General features: G+C 41.7%; 1 protein-coding gene across 10 annotated transcripts; it reads left to right on the forward strand.

The window, feature by feature from the left end:
* The first annotated feature begins 261 nt into the window (after window positions 1-261).
* SRI (sorcin) lies at window positions 262-18,374 on the forward strand. Of its 10 annotated transcripts, XM_073334055.1 has the most exons (11): window positions 265-352; window positions 1,786-1,828; window positions 5,154-5,237; window positions 7,560-7,656; window positions 8,644-8,733; window positions 11,143-11,184; window positions 13,181-13,224; window positions 15,220-15,367; window positions 15,558-15,671; window positions 16,652-16,710; window positions 17,320-18,374. In XM_073334055.1, exons 4-11 carry the CDS (start codon window positions 7,617-7,619, stop codon window positions 17,344-17,346), a joined length of 564 nt encoding a protein of 187 aa, XP_073190156.1. In that variant the 5' UTR covers window positions 265-352; window positions 1,786-1,828; window positions 5,154-5,237; window positions 7,560-7,616; the 3' UTR covers window positions 17,347-18,374. The 10 variants fall into 10 exon arrangements, with proteins under 10 accessions (XP_073190153.1, XP_073190155.1, XP_073190154.1 ...); XM_073334053.1 differs by lacking the exons at window positions 1,786-1,828; window positions 7,560-7,656 and adding an exon at window positions 1,028-1,082 and having other exon boundaries at window positions 263-352; window positions 8,664-8,733; XM_073334052.1 differs by lacking the exons at window positions 1,786-1,828; window positions 7,560-7,656 and having other exon boundaries at window positions 262-352; window positions 8,664-8,733.
* Window positions 18,375-18,798: the final 424 nt, after the last annotated feature.

Genomic DNA, 18,798 nt, shown 5'->3' on the forward strand with positions numbered 1-18,798 from the left:
AAAAACCGTCCTCTCAGGCTGTTGGCCGGTACCATTACAGCGGAGGGGTGTTTTTTCCCTTCTGAGCGAGCCAAAGGGGATAATTTCCTAAAATGGGGGGGTCTAACAGAGCAACAAACCGCGCCGCGTCTCAGCGATTCGCAGTCGCTCACGCCCCGCGGGACGGAAGGGAGAAGCGGTGCTGCAAGTCGTGCGCCCTGTTCCGGGTCCACCCGGAGGATGGTGTGAGCCGGTCGCCCCTCCCCACGCCCTGCGGGGCAGCTGGTAGGGACGGGGAACGGCGGACTGTAGCGCGGTAGACATGGCGTATCCTGGGCATCCCGGCGCTGGAGGCGGCTACTACCAGGGCGGGGTAGGCGCGGGCCGGGGCCCTGCAGGGCGTTGAGGGGCTGGGACGAGCCTCCCGCCGGGCGCAAAGCCAGGCCCGCCCCGCTTGGCTGTCCGTGCTGCGGGGCGAGAGGAGCCCCCCCGGGGGGCTATGGGGGGGCGAGAGGAGACACCCCCCTACACACCCAGCCTTGTGCGGGGGAGGAGGCTTCTTCCCCGGACTCGGGGGCCGTGTCCGGGCTGCAGGTGCCTTGCCGGTGGGTGGGGGTCGGACACGCTTTGCAGGCCTGCGCCATGTCTGTAGCAGGGAGCTCGGCTTCTCTGTCCGGCAGAGTCTGTGCGGCCGGCCACGGAGCGGTCGGGGCACGTGCCAGTGCTAAAGCTCAAGTCTCCGTGCAACGTCCACCGCCCCAGCAACAGCACGGCCGTGCCCTGCCTTCTCGGGAGCCGCCCCCCGCTCTTCCGCTGGCGTATGGATCCTGTTCGCAAGCCCTGTGGCTATGCGGCCTCCACGCCATCGGCACTAGACGCCCAACTAGTTTAAGATCCTTTCCCCACCCCCCCGTCTCCCCGCAGCACTGATCTAGACGCTTTCCGTTGCAGTGCCCAGTACCTAGCCCACAGTCCCTAGCCAAAGCGGTGGATTGTATGAGATTTTGAAGAGCTACCGAGCTTGATCTCTTGTGTGTCCCCTCCCTAGATGTAAGATGGTTCAGACTGAACTGGTTCCTAGGCCTGTTGAAAGCATTTGTCTGGTTAGTGTAATCATGTAAACAGTTCTTAGATCAAAAGTAAACTGGCTGGAGTACATGCATTTTACAAGCTTGCGGGGCTTGGGAGAAGACTAAGTCAGAATATTAAATTTCTGTAGCAAGCCTGAGGTGGGTAATGGTTTTGTTTTCCTGTTATAGTTAGGGCTAGAACGGGATTTTTGCTGCCGCCTCTGGCGGACCAGAAGCTGGCTCCTATCACAGCACATAGTCTCTTCCTTTCCTCTTAGAATAACAAAAGCTGCTGGCTCAGGCAACTGATAGAACTGTAGAAATGGTGAAGATTTTTTCAGTGTGCTGGTGTTAATGGAAGCCATTGAAATCAGTTTTCAGAGTAACAGCCGTGTTAGTCTATATTCGCAAAAAGAAAGGGAGTACTTGTGGCACCTTAGAGACTAACCAATTTATTTGAGTATAAGCTTTCGTGAGCTACAGCTCACTTCATCGGATGCATACTGTGGAAGGTGTAGAAGATCTTTTTATACACACAAAGCATGAAAAAATACCTCCCCCCCACCCCATTTTCCTGCTGGTAATAGCTTATCTAAAGTGATCACTCTCCTTACAATGTGTATGATGATCAAGTTGGGCCATTTCCAACACAAATCCAATGAAATCAGTGACAGTGGTAGATGCCTAATACCTCAGAAAAGCAGCCTACTTGATTAGAATCCCCTCCCTTTCCCAGCAAATCCAGTTCAAGATACATTCTTCCATCACCCTCAATAGAGGTAATAGCATACTAAACTTATCCTTTGTTAAATAAAACTAATTTAGTTAGAATCAAAGCTCTGGTTAAAACATGAATATTCCTTTTGTGGGTACAAATAACACTCAGCTTCTTTGAAAGGAAGAATGGGCTTGTGCTTTAACAGACAGGAGCATAGGCCCAGGCCTATACCAGAAATTTTGTCAGTACAGCATTGTTGGTTAGGGAGCATGGCGGGGTGACATTTCTGTACCAGCAAAAGCTCTAGTATAGACATAGTTTACTGGCATAAAACTGCTTTAGCCGGTATAGCTTACTTTGCTCACCAAGCCTGTATAAACTAGACCAGCAGAAGCATTTGTATTGCTGCGGTAAGCTGTATCTACACTAGAAAGATGGTGCCAGTATAACTATACTGGTATTGCTACCCCAATGAAACTTAAGGGTAGACTTGGCCTTAGGTGAGCTGGGTTCAATTTCTGGCTCTAATAGTCTTTCTACATGATTTTTAGCAAACCATTTCACTACTTTGTGCTTCAGTTTCCCATCTGGAAAAGGGCAATACTTTTTTTACAACTTTGTCTTTGTCATTGTAAGCTCTTCCGTGCAAGGATTGTCTCTATGTATTTGTACAGTGCCTAGTATGCTGGGACCCACATTTTTAGTAGTGGAATTTATATGTTGCTCTTAAGCAGGGGTTGGCAATAATTTTTGCGGGGGGGCCACTCCACGAATTTTTGTAAGTCGTCACGGGCTGCATATTTCTACTATATTAATGGAGGGGGTCGGAGTCTGGGAGGGAGTTAGGGTGCAGGAAGGAGCTCCGGGCTGCGGCAGGGGATGGGGGTGCGGGGGGTGGGCTCTGGGAGGGAGTTTCAGTGCAGGAAGAGGTGTGAGGTCTGGGAGGGAGTTTGGGTGCAGGAGGGGATTCTGACTTGGGGTGGGGTGCGAGGTGCAGGTTCTGGCTGGGAGGCGTGTACCACAGGTGGCTTCTGGCCAGCGGCGTAGTAGGGCTCAGACAGGTTGCCTGCATGCTGTGGCCCCATGCCGCTCCTGGAAGCGGCTGCTGCTGGCATGTCTCTGCATGCCCATTAGAGAAAAGGGGGGAGCGGGTCTCCATGCACTGCTTGTTCCTGCAGGCTCCTCCCTGGCATTTCCCATTGGCCGGTTTCTGGCCAATGGGAACTGTGAGGATGATGCTGGGGCAGCATGTGGCGCTGCCCCTGCCAGGGGTGCGCAGAGACATGCCAGCAGCGGCCGGTCACTTCCGGGAGCAGCGTAGGGGCAATGGCAGGCTGCATACCTGCCTAAGTTCCCTGCTGCGCTGCAGGACTTTTAGGGGCCCGGGGATCACGAGGGGGCAGCTAAAGAGCCTGGTGGGCCAGATGGAAATGTTAGATGGGCTGGATCCAGCCCGTGTGCTGTAGCTTGCCCACCTCTGCTATAAAGCAAATTAATATTAATAATTTGTGGTTTCATCTCAGTCAAGCAGGGTGCACTCTTTCAACCTCAAAGCACTAGAGCAACGGTGGACAAACTACAGCCCTTAGGCCATTTTAAGACAGCCCGCGAGCTCCTGCTGGGGAGCAGGGTTGGGGGCCGCACCACGTGGCTCCCGGAAGCCGCAGCATGGCCCCCCCTCCGGTGCTCCATCTGGGGAACAGGGTCGGGGGTGGGCGCTCTATGTGGCTCCCAGAAGCTGCGGCATGTCCCCGCCCTCCCATGCTCCAGTCGGGGAGCAGGATCGGGGGGCCACTCCATGTGGCTCCTGGAAGCTGTGACATGGCCCCCCTCTGGCTCCTGTGCGCTCCAGTGGCCCCCTCCGGCACTCAAATGGGAGTTGAAGGGGTAGTGCCTGATGACAGGGCAGCGTGTAGAGCCGCTTGGCCATGCCTCTGCGGAGGAGCCGGGGAAAGGACATGCTGCTTCTGGGAGCCACTTGAGGTAAGCGCCGCTCAGAGTCTGGACCCTTGAGCCTCTCACCACACCCCAACCCCTTGCCCCAGCCCTGATCCTTCTCCTACCCTCCAAACCCCTCGATCCCAGCCCGGAGCACCCTCCTATACCCCGAACCCCTCACCCCCAGCCCCACCCCAGAGCCTGCACACCTTCCTGCATCCCAATCCCCTGCCCCATTCCTGATTCCCATCCTGCCCTCCGAACCCCTCGGTCCCAGCCTGGAGCACCCACCTGTACCCCAAACTCCTCATCCCCAGCGCCGGAGCCCGCAGCCCCCCTTCGCCTGCATTCCATTCCCCCAGCCTGGAGCCCCTTTCCGCATCCTGAACTCCTCATTTCTGGACCCAACCCGGAGCCTGCACCCCCAACCAGAGCCGTCACTCCCTCCTGCACCGCAAGCCCAATTTTGTGAGCATTCACGGCCCACCATACAATTTCTATTCCCAGATGTGGCCCTCAGGCCAAAAGGTTTACCCACCCCTGCACTAGAGTATAAATTTGACTCCCTAATTTAGGCATATTTGCTATGCAACTGACAGTGCTGGTGGCTGATTCTGAAGGAGGTCTGATGAAGTTAGTGGAGATTACATATGGTTTAGAGTTGAATGTGGACAAGACAAAAACTATAGTGGTATGCAAGGATCCTGTGAAAACATGGAAGATTCTAGTGAATAACAGTCATACAGCAAGTGAGAAGTTATTGCTACTTTTAGGAAGCACATTCAGAAGATGGAAGATCTGATACTGAAATCAGCACCAGAATAACAAGAGGAAAGAGACATTCTGGAAGAATATATATCTGAGGAAAAGGGATATAAATCTGAAGACTAAACTCCGACTCTTAAAAACCAACATTTGGTCTGTATTACATTACAGATGTAAAACATGGACATTCAAACAGAAACGACAGCCCTTTGAATTATGGTGTTATAGAAGAATTCTGGAAAATATGGATAGACTATGTAACCAGTGAAAACATACTAGAGAACTGAGCAAATGCTAGTGAGAAGACAGACTGAGTTTGCAGTGGGTGATGTGAGGACAGTGTAGTATCCTGTGTGGATCAAAAGAACTAGATTAGCAGAGGATCGTACAACATGGGCTGCCATGGTTGCAAACCTCCAGGAATGGAGATGCCATATACAAATAATTTAGGCACTCTGTGCTACTATTAGATCACTGGACTGACTCAAGTGTAAGATTTTATGTAGGCCTGCTTTACATTGTAGCAAGAATGTACACCAAAGTTGTGTGCTCTCTTTTAAAGCAGTTATATGTTTTGACAAGGTGTATATAAAAATGAATTGATGTTGAAATGTAAGATTGCAAATATTGTTGTAAACTAAAAGCATTAATTTTATCTTAATCATTTATTTCTTGTTTTAAAGTATGGAGCTGCTCCAGGAGGACCAGTGTTCCATGGGCAGACTCAAGATCCTTTGTATGGTTATTTTGCTGCGGTAGCTGGGCAGGTATGTTTTCCCCCCAAAACAATTTGGTTGAAGTTGACATAAGACAAAAATATTCTTATTATATTACAACTTAAATATTGGACATCAGTGTTTGCCACAGAGATGCATGTATAGCAGAACTTCCTAGCATATTGAAACTCTGAATACTGGAAACTGTGTGTGAGGACAAGCTGGGAATCAAGTCAAATTAGATTAAATACTGTTTGAGTTTATGCTGGCTCACTTTAAAACTATGCACATGGGTGGGGAGGGCCCATCACTTGTAGTGTAAGAATCCAACCAGAAATGTCAGCTGCATGGATGGCCTCAATAAGAGCCAGGAGAGGTTAGTAAGAGTTAGGCCATTATGTAAGGGGATGGCTTCACTAGGTGTGGGAACATGGAAGTACCAGAACCTGGTGGCATGAACTACCTGGAGTAGCTTGCTGGACAGAGTGAACATAGTATAGGAGAAGGGTGCATTTTTTCTTCAGATATTTGTTTCTTATTTTTTCTATGCCGGGTTTTGACTGCCTATTTATTACTCTAAAGGATTTGGTATACTACAATTTTGTATTTTCTACATAATGTCTTTAAACATCTATATATTCCTGTAAGTAACAATTTCTAATCAATGTTAAAATCTTATTTTAATCAAGTAAGCTCCCTAGAGCTAGAGGTTTTATTGCTGTGATAAAATAGACTTTACATCTTTCTAGTCATTTTTGTCTAATAAATCCTATGTATTGTCCAGTAAACAAGTTGTCTGTCCAACTGTTGGTTTATTTGCAAAAACCCATTAATGCTGTTTCAAGGGTGTAATTGTGGAAGACAAGACATTCAGAATTAAGGATCCCAGAGTACTCTTGGTCTCTGCCCCCTTTTCTCTATTGTCTTTCAATAATTTAACTTCTTAAAGTGTAATAGTTCCAAAAATACACGGTTACTGAATGAATGCATTCTGGCAGCAAAGACAACGAATGAGAATATTAGAACAAACCACATGAAGGTAGTCAAATGAGTACATATCTAAGGAGTCTCCTTATTCGTGACGAATCTGGTTCTTCACTGAAATAAAGTAGAGACCTTTAGAAATGTTTCTTACTGAGCTAAAGAAGAATCTGTTATCTACCTGTAGTAGTCCTTGAGAAGAATAAACCTGTAAGCAAAGAGTGACTGAATGGATAAAATGAACAGGACTATCACGTGTCCATCCATGAAAATACGTAACAGGCCAAACCCACCTAACTTTTCAAGTCAAATTATTATAGAACTTCAAACTGGCTTGACTGTCCTTTTTCATTTGCAGCCTGTTGTCACTCACAATATATTTATCGCAGGATGAATTTGTACATCTGCAATATCAATCTGAGTTTCATATAAAAACTTATACTGGAAATTATCTTAAAAGAAAAAACATATGAATGTTAATATCTTAGATATTTAAAATAAAAACTGAAACCACACTAACCTTTTTTTCAGAATCTCTATTCAGTGAATTGAATTTGTCTCTGAGAACTATTCACTTTATTACTGCTTGTCTGTAAAGCCCTGTCTAATGTAAAGTTGGACTGTTAAGGGTTTTTTTACCTAGAACTTGCCTTATAGCTCTGTTTCCAATTTCCATTCTTTCAGTTCTCCTTGACATTTTCAAGTTGTCAAGATACTGGCTTCTTGTTTTGCTTCTTAATTTAAAGAATTTTAGAACGTGATTGACCACTTCTGATTTAATGTAATTGAATTTCTTACACTGGAGTTTTCCTGTGTTTCTACCATACCTGTAGTGCATATAATGCACTGTTTATGAAGCTGTCCTGAAGACCAAAGATACTAAAAGTTGGGGAACAGTGTATTGTATTGGTCAAAAGGTACAATTGCCTTTTGTCAGGCCTTGTAAAATTAAATGTCAGCTAGAATAAAGACCACTTATTTACAGGACATATTCAGAGGAGTGTATCTGGAGTTGATAGATAAGCATGTTTTCCCCCCACTAGTCTCTCTTGGAAGTACTATAGTTATAAATTTGAAGACTGTATCCTTTCTCTGATGATTTTATCTGGGTATCATCTGTAGTCAGCAGTTTTTATCGTTCTTTAAGGCTTAAATTAGATATGTACCAGATATACAAAACTCTCAGGAAAATGCTGGGGAAAATTAGATAGGCTTCAAATATAAAACAACTCCCTGTTTTAGTACTTAATGCTTCTGGAATCAGTCAAGTCTATTTGCATCTAAAAAACATTTCATATTAGAATGAGGTTAAATTGCACTTTAGAAATTTTTATGAACTTTAATCGTGGGTGTGAGGAATGTGACATGCAATTCCAACTCCACTTTTGACAGCTCATTGCTTTACCTGACTTGGCAGTTGTTCATAATCTCTAACTGGCCTTGAGAGGGATGCTTTGGAAGGAAATCGTATTCCTAATTGAGCAAATAGGTATTTTTTCTGTTTTATTCCTTTAAAATACTTTACTTTCTGCTTTAATTTGCTCTATTAACAATTTACTGTTCCAAACTGACGGTTCAAAAAAAGTTGATCTAATATCTATCTCGGGAAGTGGGGATATATATTCTCTGATATAGTTTACTTTGTTTTGTAGAGTCCCATTATAGAATCTAGAATGCAAATCTTTAAACCAGGATTGTCTGTGTTGTCCTCAACAAGCTCATAGCACTTTTAGTTCTATATTATGGTAACTAATCTTATCTCAGGAGTCAGGAAGGAGGGTTGTTTCTCTCTTTCCCCCCATGACCCACCCTCACATTTTGTAATCTTCGGAATGTTTTTCTCCTTCCTCTGAAACATCAGATTGTACATAACTAGAGATGATGGGATACCAGTTGAGGTGGAGTGGTGCTCTGAGTTGGTACAGCGAATTCTCTGTGCCTTGCTGATGTCTTGCTCATATGTTCAGGGTCAAACTGATTGCTGGATTTGGGGTGGGGAAGGAATTTTCCCTCCACTCAGATCAGCTAGGACCTTGCTGTTTTTTACACCTCCACAGCATGGGGCATGGATCTCCTGGTAGGATCATCTGGACTTATTTCACCCAATGAATTCCCTACTGTCACAGGGGCATTGGATGGCACATCAGTATTTCCTGTTCTCTGCTTATGGCATGCAACAGTTCAGTTTTCTGAGGATTAAAGTACTCTAGTTTAACTGAGATCATTGGGTGCAACAGAAGTATTTGGGTGATATTTAAATAACCTGTGATATTCAGGAGGTCAGACTAGATGATCTAGTGGTCCATTCTGGTCTTAAACTATAAATAAAATAATTTGGAGTGAATTTAAATTGAAATTAGTATGCTAGGTAGAACCAGTCTTTTGTATATGGTTCCATGTGTAGGTTTATCAGTGAACATGGATCTTGATATGAACGTTTATCGACATTTACTAGTGAAAAGCTAACTTTTCCAAGCCTACTTCTGTTTTCAAAAGGATGGACAAATAGATGCTGATGAGCTGCAGAGATGTCTGACCCAGTCGGGCATAGCAGGAGGGTATAAACGTAAGTTGACAATTTAAATAAAAGTATATTTGATTCATATTAGACAATCATTAGTTGTACTGTCTGCATAGTTAAGTTCACATGGTAAGAAGCATTTACATTTGTCTTTGAAAGTAGTCTAACTGCTTCCATACATTCCACTCTGGAGTCTCTTGCACTATGCTGCAAGAACTTAGTCATAGGGAGTAGTTGGCCCCGATAACACTTCTTTACAGAAGGATTTTAGTTTTGCCTTCTCACTTCCTATTGGCTCACCTGGAATTGCTCATGTTTCACCAAATTTAGTTTGTGTTATCCATTAGGCTAGCAGGTACATTACTATGAGATGATTTTGAGGTCTGTCAATTAATTGCAGTTAACTCACACAATTAACTCAAAAAAAATCCGTTTTAATTGCACTATTAAACAATAGAATACCAATTGAAATTTACTAATATTTTGGATGTTTTTCTACATTTTCATATGTATTGTATTGTGTTGTAATTGAAATAAAAGTGTACAAAAACAAAACAATGTAAAACTTCAGAGCCTACAAGTTCACTCAGTCCTCCTTCTTGATCAGCCAATCACTAAGACAAACAAGTTTGTGTACATTTACAGGAGATAATGCTGCCCTCTTCTTAGAATCATAGAAGATTAAGGTTGGAAGAGACTTCAGGAGGTCATCTACTCCAACCCCTGTTCAAAGCAGGACTATCCCCAACTAACTCCTCCCAGCCAGGACTTTGTCAAGACAGCCCTTTAAAACCTCTAAGGATGGAGATTCCACCACCTCCCTAGATAACCCATTCCAGTGCTTTACCACCCTCCTAGTGAAATAGTTTTTCATAATATCCAACCTAGACCTCCCCCACTACAACTTGAGACGATTGCTCTTGTTCTGTCATCTGCCACCACTGAGAACAGCGTGGTTCCATCCTCTTTGGAACCCCCCCTTCAGGTAGTTGAAGGCTGCTATCAAATCCCCCCTCACTCTTCCCTTCTGCAGACTAAATAAGACCAATTTCCTCAGCCTCTCCTCATAAGTCATGTTCCCCAGTCCCCTAATGGTTTTCATTGCCCTCTGATGGACTCTCTCCAATTTGTCCACATCCTTTCTGTAGTGGGGGGCCCAAAACTGGATGCCGTACTCCAGATGTGGCCTCACCAGTTTTGAATAGAGGGGAATAATCACTTCCCTCAGGCTGCTGGCAACGCTCATACTTTTGTAGCTGACATTGCAATGTATTTATATGCCAGATATGCTAAACGTTCATTTGCCCCTTTGTGCTTCGGCCACCATTCCAGAGGATCTGCTTCCATGCTGATGACTCTTGTTAACAAAATGTGTTGTTTAAATTTGTGACAGAATTCTCCCTCAAGGATTTCAATGTCCCCTGCTCTGTTTTACCCGCATTCTGCCATATATTTCATGTTATAGCAGTCTCAGATGACCCAGCACATGTGGTTCATTTTAAGAACACTTTCACTGCAGATTTGACAAAATGCGAAGAAGGTACCAATGTGAGATTTCTAAAGATAGCTACAGCACTTGACCCAAGATTTAAGATTCTCAGGTGCCTTCCCAAAACTGATCAGGATGGAGCATGCTTTCAGGAGCCTTAAAAGAGCAACACTTTGATGCAGAAACTACAGAAACTGAACCACCAAAAAAGAAAAATCAATCTTCTGCTGGTGGCATCTGACTCAGATATGAAAATGAACATGCATCGGTCCACGCTGCTTTGGATTGTTATTGAGTAGAACCCGTCATCAGCATGGATGCATGTCCCTTGGAATGGTGGTTGAAGCATGAAGGGACTTATGAATCTTTAGCATATCTGGCACATAAATATCTTGAGACACCGGCTATGACGCTGCCATGAGAATGCCTGTTCTCACTTTCAGGAGACATTGAAAACAAGAACGGGCAGCATTATCTCCTGCAAGTGTAAACAAGTTGGTTTGTCTGAGCGATTGGCTGAACAAGAAGTAGGACTGAGTGGACTTGCAGGCTCTAAAATTTTACATTGTTTTATTTTTGAATGCAGTTTATTTTGTACATATTCTACGTGAGTTCAGTTTAACAGTGCGAGTAATTGCTTGACTGCCCTAATAATTTTGTGAATATGATATTCCAATGCACAGTTAAGATTTATGTTGGACCGGGTGTTGTGGACACCCAGATTCAATAAACGAGAGAGCCTTCCACAGAGTCCATTAGAAACCAGCATAAAAGGTCCCCTTGGAGCAGGCCCTTCTATTGAGAAGGTATGAGTTCTCTTTTCATCCCTAGGCCCATGGCTCCTGGAGTGTATTTAGTACCAGATTTCCAGAGGATCGATTCAAGGACTTTTTGATACAGTTTCTCTAATTAGTCTGTCACAGAATTCAGGGGTTTAAGTATCTTGTTGATTTTTCACTCTACAGTATTTGGCTGTCTAGGAGATATCTGTCTGTTTCAGATGTTGGGTAAGTTTTAACTCAGAACAGCCACTCTCCAAATATTAATGCTTAGAATTTTGAATTCTAAATGGTAATGTGTAAGAGTTCATGTTTCAGAAGTGGTCTTTCTGCAACTCAGTTGCAACATCTATTTGACTAGATAGTCATCTCTATAAAACCTCCAGTGAAGGAGTTTTACACCTAATCCTGTCATCAGCCGTTTGAGCAGTACAGGTTTTATTGATTACTACATCAAACAGAGGAATTTGATGACCTGGGATGTAACCTTTTTAAATATTGATCTTGTCTGCATGATAGTCTTCATACAAAGATAATAGAGGGTTTATACAGCAGAAGCTGACATACCTTCAGTTGAGTTGAGCCCCATGTGTTTACTTAAGCATAGTTAGTAGGTGTAGGGCTGCCAATTTTGTTGGATGTGTTCCTGGAGGTTTCATTGTATGACACAATCTTTAATTAAGATTGATCTTTAATTCCTGGAGACTCCAGGACAGTCCTGGAGGGTTCACAACCCTGAGTAGGTGGTTACAATGAGGAAACTTCTGTAGAATATCCAAAAATTATATTTTGAATTTTTATCCTGAGCAGTAAAGAAATCTGGAGTGAAGGCTACAACTCGGACTACAAATCTGGGTTGATGCTCTTTAGACACTACAGACAAAGTACAAAGGTTAAATTTAGACCTTTCTAATCTTAAAGTTCATGCAACTGACTTTTGAAATTTTTAAAACAAATGCACAGATATTTTAATGTGAAGCTGTGTTCTGAAAAGGTACTATAAAAGTAGCAGAGTAGATTCGATTCCATGTTTTCTTCTGTGAGTCCAACTCTAACTTGTACAGTTATAAATAAAGATTTTTCTTGCTGCCTGCTTTGGAAACTTAACTTGATCTGAAAATCAAGGTTGTTTTTTTTTTCCCTCCCCTGCTGCTTGTATCATCACCAGTAATGAAGATTGTGTGGGCCAAATTCTTCCCTCTTTTACACCTGTGCAGCCCCATTTCTCTTAGAACATAAATTCCTAATGAAGTACCAAGTTCTATTAACTAATCTGACGTGCAGTGAGACTAATGGCAAGAGTAGTGTGGATTCTCAAGCAAGCAGGTATAATTCTGAATCCACCAAGAACAGATCTGTTTTGTAAGAATGTGCCATTTTTCAAAGAGTCACTTTGCAGAGTTGACACACATTCATAGTGTCTAAAGCCTTGTACTTACTGTAACAAAACAACTTAAAGCGCAATTAGAGGCTGGTAATTAGACTGCAAAAACAGCTCTGTGTCAAGCTTTTGGGAAGTTAAAAATAAACTATGTACACAAGTGTCTCAGGTTTTTAACTTCTACAATAAACTAATTTGAGAGAGCCTTCATAATTCCATTTTTATCCCTTTATTTTGTAATAAGTCACTTGGAAAACAAGTTTTTCTAGTTCGATAACATCTATAACGTATTAAAATGACCAGTGTTAACACATTTAGGAAAGTGACACCCGCATGCATCTATTGATGTTCACCAAAGAATGCTATGAGTAGACTTGATGATCCAAGTACCTGAGATATGATGTCCACAAAGTTAAATTTGTGTGTTGAGTGGAGCTGAATTGCTCAGGGCATCAGTAATGGTCTAGATGTGAAACATTCTGTATCCCAACAGTTTGACTCCAGTCTAGGCTGGTAGCGTTTGCTGTTATTACTGTCCTGATCAGACTACCCATTTTGATGTAACCAAAAGCTTAAATGAGTTGAGATTGACTAAAATTTATCTCATTTGTAATTTAAGACTGGATTCCAAAAACAGGCTTAAAATAATAACCTCTTGCACCACCCAACTCATAATGTAAGGTTTTTTCTTTATTTGAATCAGAGTGAGATTGCTAATTGCAAGACTGCAGCTTTCCAGTGGGAGTGATGTCTTATTTCATGTCCATAGTATGAAACCAAACTGAGAAATCAGTAATTCATATTTACTGCTACTAATCTATTTTCCCCCCCTCGTTTAAACAGCTTTCAACCTAGAGACGTGCAGGCTCATGATTTCTATGCTGGATGTATCCTTTGTCGTGTGTACTACATAAATATTACAAAAGGAAACTGCTAAAAGAACATTACAGTTGCAAAATCAGGCACTCCTATGTTAAGAAATACCAGAATTAGTTTGCACTGGCAACCTTAATTTTTCCCCTTGTATTTATGCATTTTGATATCGTCTTCAATTCCATAATACTTTTTTCTACAGAACCCTGTCTCATTCATTGAGAAAAGAAGACTGGGTGGGAGGGGGAACCTGGTATCAAAAATCAAGTATGTTAAGGGAAGGGCTGTTATAAAGAGGATGGTAATAAATTGTTCTCCATGTCTGAAAGTAGGACAAATAGTAGTGGGATTAATCTGCAGCAAGGGAAATTTAGGTTAGCTATTAGGAAAAACTTTCAAACTATAAGGGTAAACTGGAAATTTACAGGCTTTTGTTCTGGAAAATTTCAGACCAAATGGTTAAAGATTGGTAAAGTTATAAGTAACTGAAAACAGTGTGTTATAATGGAAAGTGTCTGGCAACCTTAATATGTGCTGCTATCAGGCCTGCCTGTAACTGCATTAACATGAAAGCTCTGATGGCTTAAAGTGCTTTTTAAAAACACACTGGTTAATCTTTATATTGTAGGCAGAATGAGTTGCTAGTTATGTCATTTAAGTAGAAAGTCTCCATGGAAGAGTATCCAAGGTAGTACAGCTCTAACACACAACTGGAATTGGAAGGATTAGCTACAGTAGAACCCCTATTTTATGAACATTGATCTTATGAAAGACGTGTTATATTAACCTTTTCTTTCTTTTGCTGGCCAAGTCCTTTTTCTGCCACAGAATGTGACTTCAGTCCTTCAGCCAGCATTCAAGTGGCTGCACATGTTTGACAAGTTTGCAGTTCGCTCAAAAAAAAAAAAAAAAAGCATACTGTATACACTGGTTATGAACGATTAACTTATGCATTATACCTATGTAATTCTGAGATGTTTGATATTAAGAACTGAGTACCCAATTGATAAAATAGGGGTTCTACTATATTCATTTATAAAGTTTCTCTGCACTGTTGTGATTGGTACTCAGTGCACCGATAGATCACTTGATATTTAGCATACCAATAGTAGACTCTTGTGAGTGACAGAATTGAGAACACAAAGCGTAAAAAAAAGCCTTCATTTTCTAACTCAAAATGCCAAAGGAATGAAAAGGGAAAAATACAAGAGGAGAGTTGGTTTCTTTTGTACAGTATTGGAACTATAACCACTATTCCAAATGCTTTGCTGCAAGACATTATCAGAAATAAAATAAGAAGCATTAGGACATGTAGGCTCACCACTAACAAAATATAGCTCCCCTATAGTTCTCTGGTCCACTACCTTTAGAGTCTGCACAGATGCAAAAACTATTAACTTTTATATCTATCCGCACCCATATCACCTATCTTGCTGTTAAAGCCCTGTGCAGATACAAAAATTTGGATCCATATGCGATCCGCAAAGATCATAAACAATACAACCACATTCGCAGATATAAAGCAGATATCCATGGATTTGCAGGGCTCTAACTACCTTAACTTTCTTATTTACTCTTAGTACCTGACCTGCAAAACAAATCTTATTTTTATGATATCAAATACTAGTATATGCACAAGCCTTTATTTTATTGCTTGCTTTTCTGATGTTTGGACAAAGCTACAGCTGCACTTTAATGATGAAAAATGCAAGGAGGCAGTATAGCACCAGAGAGAAAATGCTGTATTTATTTTTCAGATGGATGGAGGAGTACCTTTGGCTTTCTGATTGCTGACTTTTGGCCAAAAGTATTCTGTCTACCTGAGCTCTGGGATAGTTTTTTGCTCTAGAGGAAGGTAACACTAGCACAATGAATTTTTTTAAGATATCTTTTATTTCCCAAACTTCAGTAAATAAATTTCAATCCTGCATGACTGAATATAGATCCTCATTGAGGAATATTTAGCACTTGTTTGGAAATTAAACAGTTTTTCCTTAGCCATGGTTCAGAGGGATATGTCTGGTACATTGGGATTCAATGAATTTAAAGAGCTCTGGGCTGTGCTGAATGGGTGGAGACAACACTTCATAAATTTTGACAGTGACAGAAGTGGTACAGTGGATCCTCAAGAGCTGCAGAAAGCCTTGACAACTATGGGTAAATTGTGAAACTTCCCTATTACTGGCTGTTGAAATTTCTCCTGCTTCTAATATCATGACTTGGTGGGATTTCCCAACATAATAATGTTTTGCATTAACTGGCACACAACAAATCTTCCCATAAAAATTGCCTTGGATCACTGTAACTTGGCTGTCATTTCACTATTTTTCCTGACTCTTTTAATTAGGATTTAGGTTGAGCCCACAGGCAGTGACTGCAGTCGCAAAACGATACAGCACCCATGGGAAGATTACATTTGATGATTACATTGCCTGCTGTGTAAAACTCAGAGCTCTCACTGGTATGTTATAGAGAAGTATCTGGTAATACATTTTTTTATTTTATGAAATCAGGTTAATCTAAGGTGTCTCAGAAAACTTTAAGCTCTTAATCCCAGGAGTTGGCTCTTCCTACAGCAGTCAGAGCTGATACCATATATTATTATTGAAGTTCTCCCACTTGTCCTCTTCTGAAAGGGCTTAATCGCTTCAGGGAAACCAACTTTTATGCCACATTACAAACATAGCAATGGTTATAAAGATTGTTTGTTAGCCAGACCAGAAGTCTCTCCAACTATTCATTACCATAAAAGTGTATGGAAAAATTCCAAACTGTTGCTTTGAAAGACTGAGGTTAAGAACCTAAGGAATTACCATCTTGGGAGTTTCAACAGTAGTATGAATCGCTTCCTGTCTGAGCTCAACTATTGTCTTCCCCACCTCTTTCCTTATTTCTTCTATTTTCTGTTTGTTCTCTTGTCATTCGCCCCCTTAACTTCTTGCTGTCACCCTTGCTCCAGAACCCTCTCCATTGCTCTCTTCAGCTCTTTCTCCTTCTTGCTCCTGCCCTGTAAGAACACTGCTCCTAACGCTTCCTCCAGTAGCGAATAGTGCACTTATGAGTGGGCCACAGCTACTCTGCTGAACCAGTGTTCACAGTAGAAGGTGTAGAGTGTTAATTATTTGGCACCATCAAAGCTCTTCTGCATTAGCAAGAGACCTATTAATCCTCACAAAACCAGTCTCCAGGACTTTGCTGAAAAGAAAAACTGGCCTTTGGACAAACTGGCACATGAAAACCTTGTGCCAACTGAACAGTGCTTAAAAGCTACAAATTTGAAGTAGACTACAGGAAAGAGAGATTGTTTTTGCATATGCTGCTTAGTAATAAAGTAGTGGCTGATTTTAATCCGAAGGGTAGCATCTAAATACTTAATGTTTTGATAAAATAGAGTGATTCCATTGATTCCAGTAATACACAGTTCTTTATATATTTTTGCAGACAGTTTTCGAAGAAGAGATACATCCCAGCAGGGTGTTGTGAATTTCCAGTATGATGATGTAAGTGCACCTAAGACACTTGTTTATGCCATCCTAGCTACAATTGTAATGAAAGAAAAAGTACTTAGAACTGGAGCCAAAAAATCATTTTGCTAAAGACTATTACAAGTGGCACCCTTATTTCCTATCTTAGCTGAGATCCCAAGGATAGGATAGGTATTGAGAAAGTTGTCTCTTCCCATCTGCGCTTCCCTCCTAACCAATTGTGGAGGGAAAAAAATGGTGGTGCATACTCGTCACTCCTCCCTCAGACAGTAGGTGTTCTAGATCTTCAGAATATCGTGTGCTTTCTGGGCTGGGATCCAGGTATAGTTAGGTTTCTGTTTCACTCCTTCGGTTGGCTTGGCTTCCCCTCAGTGAAGCTCTCATGCCGTCAAACTTTTTTAACCCCTCCACCCCCCCTTGGAGGGGGACTCTGATGCTCTGGTAGCCTCCTTGGGCGTGGCTGTCATGTGATTGTGTCTTGTTTGGCTGAAGACAGTTTGTGGAAAATGGAGTTGATGGCAATGGGTATATGTGGAGAGCATTTCAAACAACAGAGTGGTCGGGGTGAGGAGATTATTTCTGTTCCACTGCATGTGGTTAATATGCATGCCTGTTTTCTTTCAGTTCATACAGTGTGTTATGAGCATCTAATTGAAGAGGAAGGAAGATGTGGATGGACATGATTAACATTCCACTTTGTGTTTTGCTTTGCACCTAAATTTATCATGGCAATGTAACTAAATATTGGTATTTGCATATTTTATAACAATGCTGCTTTGTGATTTTTTTTTAGTTTTGATAAATACAAATGAACAAAGGATGTTTTTAAAATGAAAGATCAGCTCTCATCCTTAACCTTATTTTTTTTTAAATTTTGCATATACTTGTAAATCACCTTTTTATGTATAACTTAAATGATTATGTAAATCGTAAGACTTTCTGTAGTGTTTACACTTCCCCCTCTCATGAGCTACTAAAAACATTCATCACAGGGCAGCTTGTCTTATTTCCTGTCCTACATAGTGGCATGGAGCCGTGGTGGTGGTTTTGTTCCATGACAATACTGCATAGAAGAGTCAACATAATAGGGTAATGATCATGCTAGAAAGCAAGATGGAAAATTGGGAAACTACAGTTAATCTGTAACCTGATTTCTTCAGGATGGACTCCACCCATTTTGCCATGGATGGCAAGTTGCACATCTATGTGCAGAGACCATTTGAAGAACTTCTTCTCCCATCCGGTGATCTTGTAGCGGGCTGCTCTTGTTGCCTTAAGAAAACTAACTGTTCAGTTTGTGCCACTTGAAAATAATATTGGTTTATATCTTCTATACATATATGCAGTTATTCACAGAATTAGGTTTATATTTCCCATAACTGTACCTTCAGCTCCTACCTTTGCAAGCAAAAATACTTCAGCTTATGGAGGCTTAAATTCATGTTTCCTAGCTTAAAGGGCGCTTTACCTTAAAGTAAATTTAGGCCTTCTTTAAATGACAAATAACCCAAAAGGCACAAACCCAGTTTCTATAAAATTCTTTGCAGCCCAAGAAGGCTCCCATCTCCTCAGTCACCTGCCTAAAGAGTCTTGGTGCTTTCCAGCAGCTTCTGTGGCTGGCTCTGTTGTTCGCCTGGCTTATTCTAGTTTTCTTTTTATTAAAACAGCTGTTACTTTAATTAGTAGTAAAATCTTATTTTTGCGTTCAAAAGGGTTGATTGTTATGAAACAGTTGATGCTTTTAACAAGAAAATTAAATAGCCTGGAAAAATTATTCCAAGCTAATATAAGGATATTAAACAGCTGCTTCTCTAATTTTTAGTGAGTGCTTATCTAATGTTCTTGTTAAGTGCTAAACTGTTTCATTAAAACAGGCACTTTTAACAAGAAAGTAAGATGTTTCAGTCCTTAGCTTTTACTAAGTCAAAATCAAACCATTTTGCATAGTAAAAAAAAAAAATTAAGCTGAAGTTTTTTTCAGAATGCCTGATCTGTGGGAAATGTTGAAATGTTCACTTTTTCATCTAAACCTGAACAAGTATTTATTTTTCAAAGTGTTAGAGTTCCTACCAGCTCTAAAAAAGCAAACAAGCCAACACCCAC

This window comes from Lepidochelys kempii, chromosome 2 (genome assembly GCF_965140265.1).
Source record: "Lepidochelys kempii isolate rLepKem1 chromosome 2, rLepKem1.hap2, whole genome shotgun sequence".
NCBI lineage: Eukaryota > Metazoa > Chordata > Testudines > Cheloniidae > Lepidochelys > Lepidochelys kempii.

Coding starts and splice junctions, on each gene's coding strand:
- SRI (XM_073334049.1), top strand. CDS start 3,529: ATGCTCCAGTCGGGGAGCAGGATCGGGGGGCCACTCCATGTGGCTCCT. Junction 3,751..5,153: donor GCTTCTGGGAGCCACTTGAG/GTAAGCGCCGCT, acceptor CTTGTTTTAAAG/TATGGAGCTGCTCCAGGAGG. Junction 15,368..15,557: donor GAAAGCCTTGACAACTATGG/GTAAATTGTGAA, acceptor TCTTTTAATTAG/GATTTAGGTTGAGCCCACAG.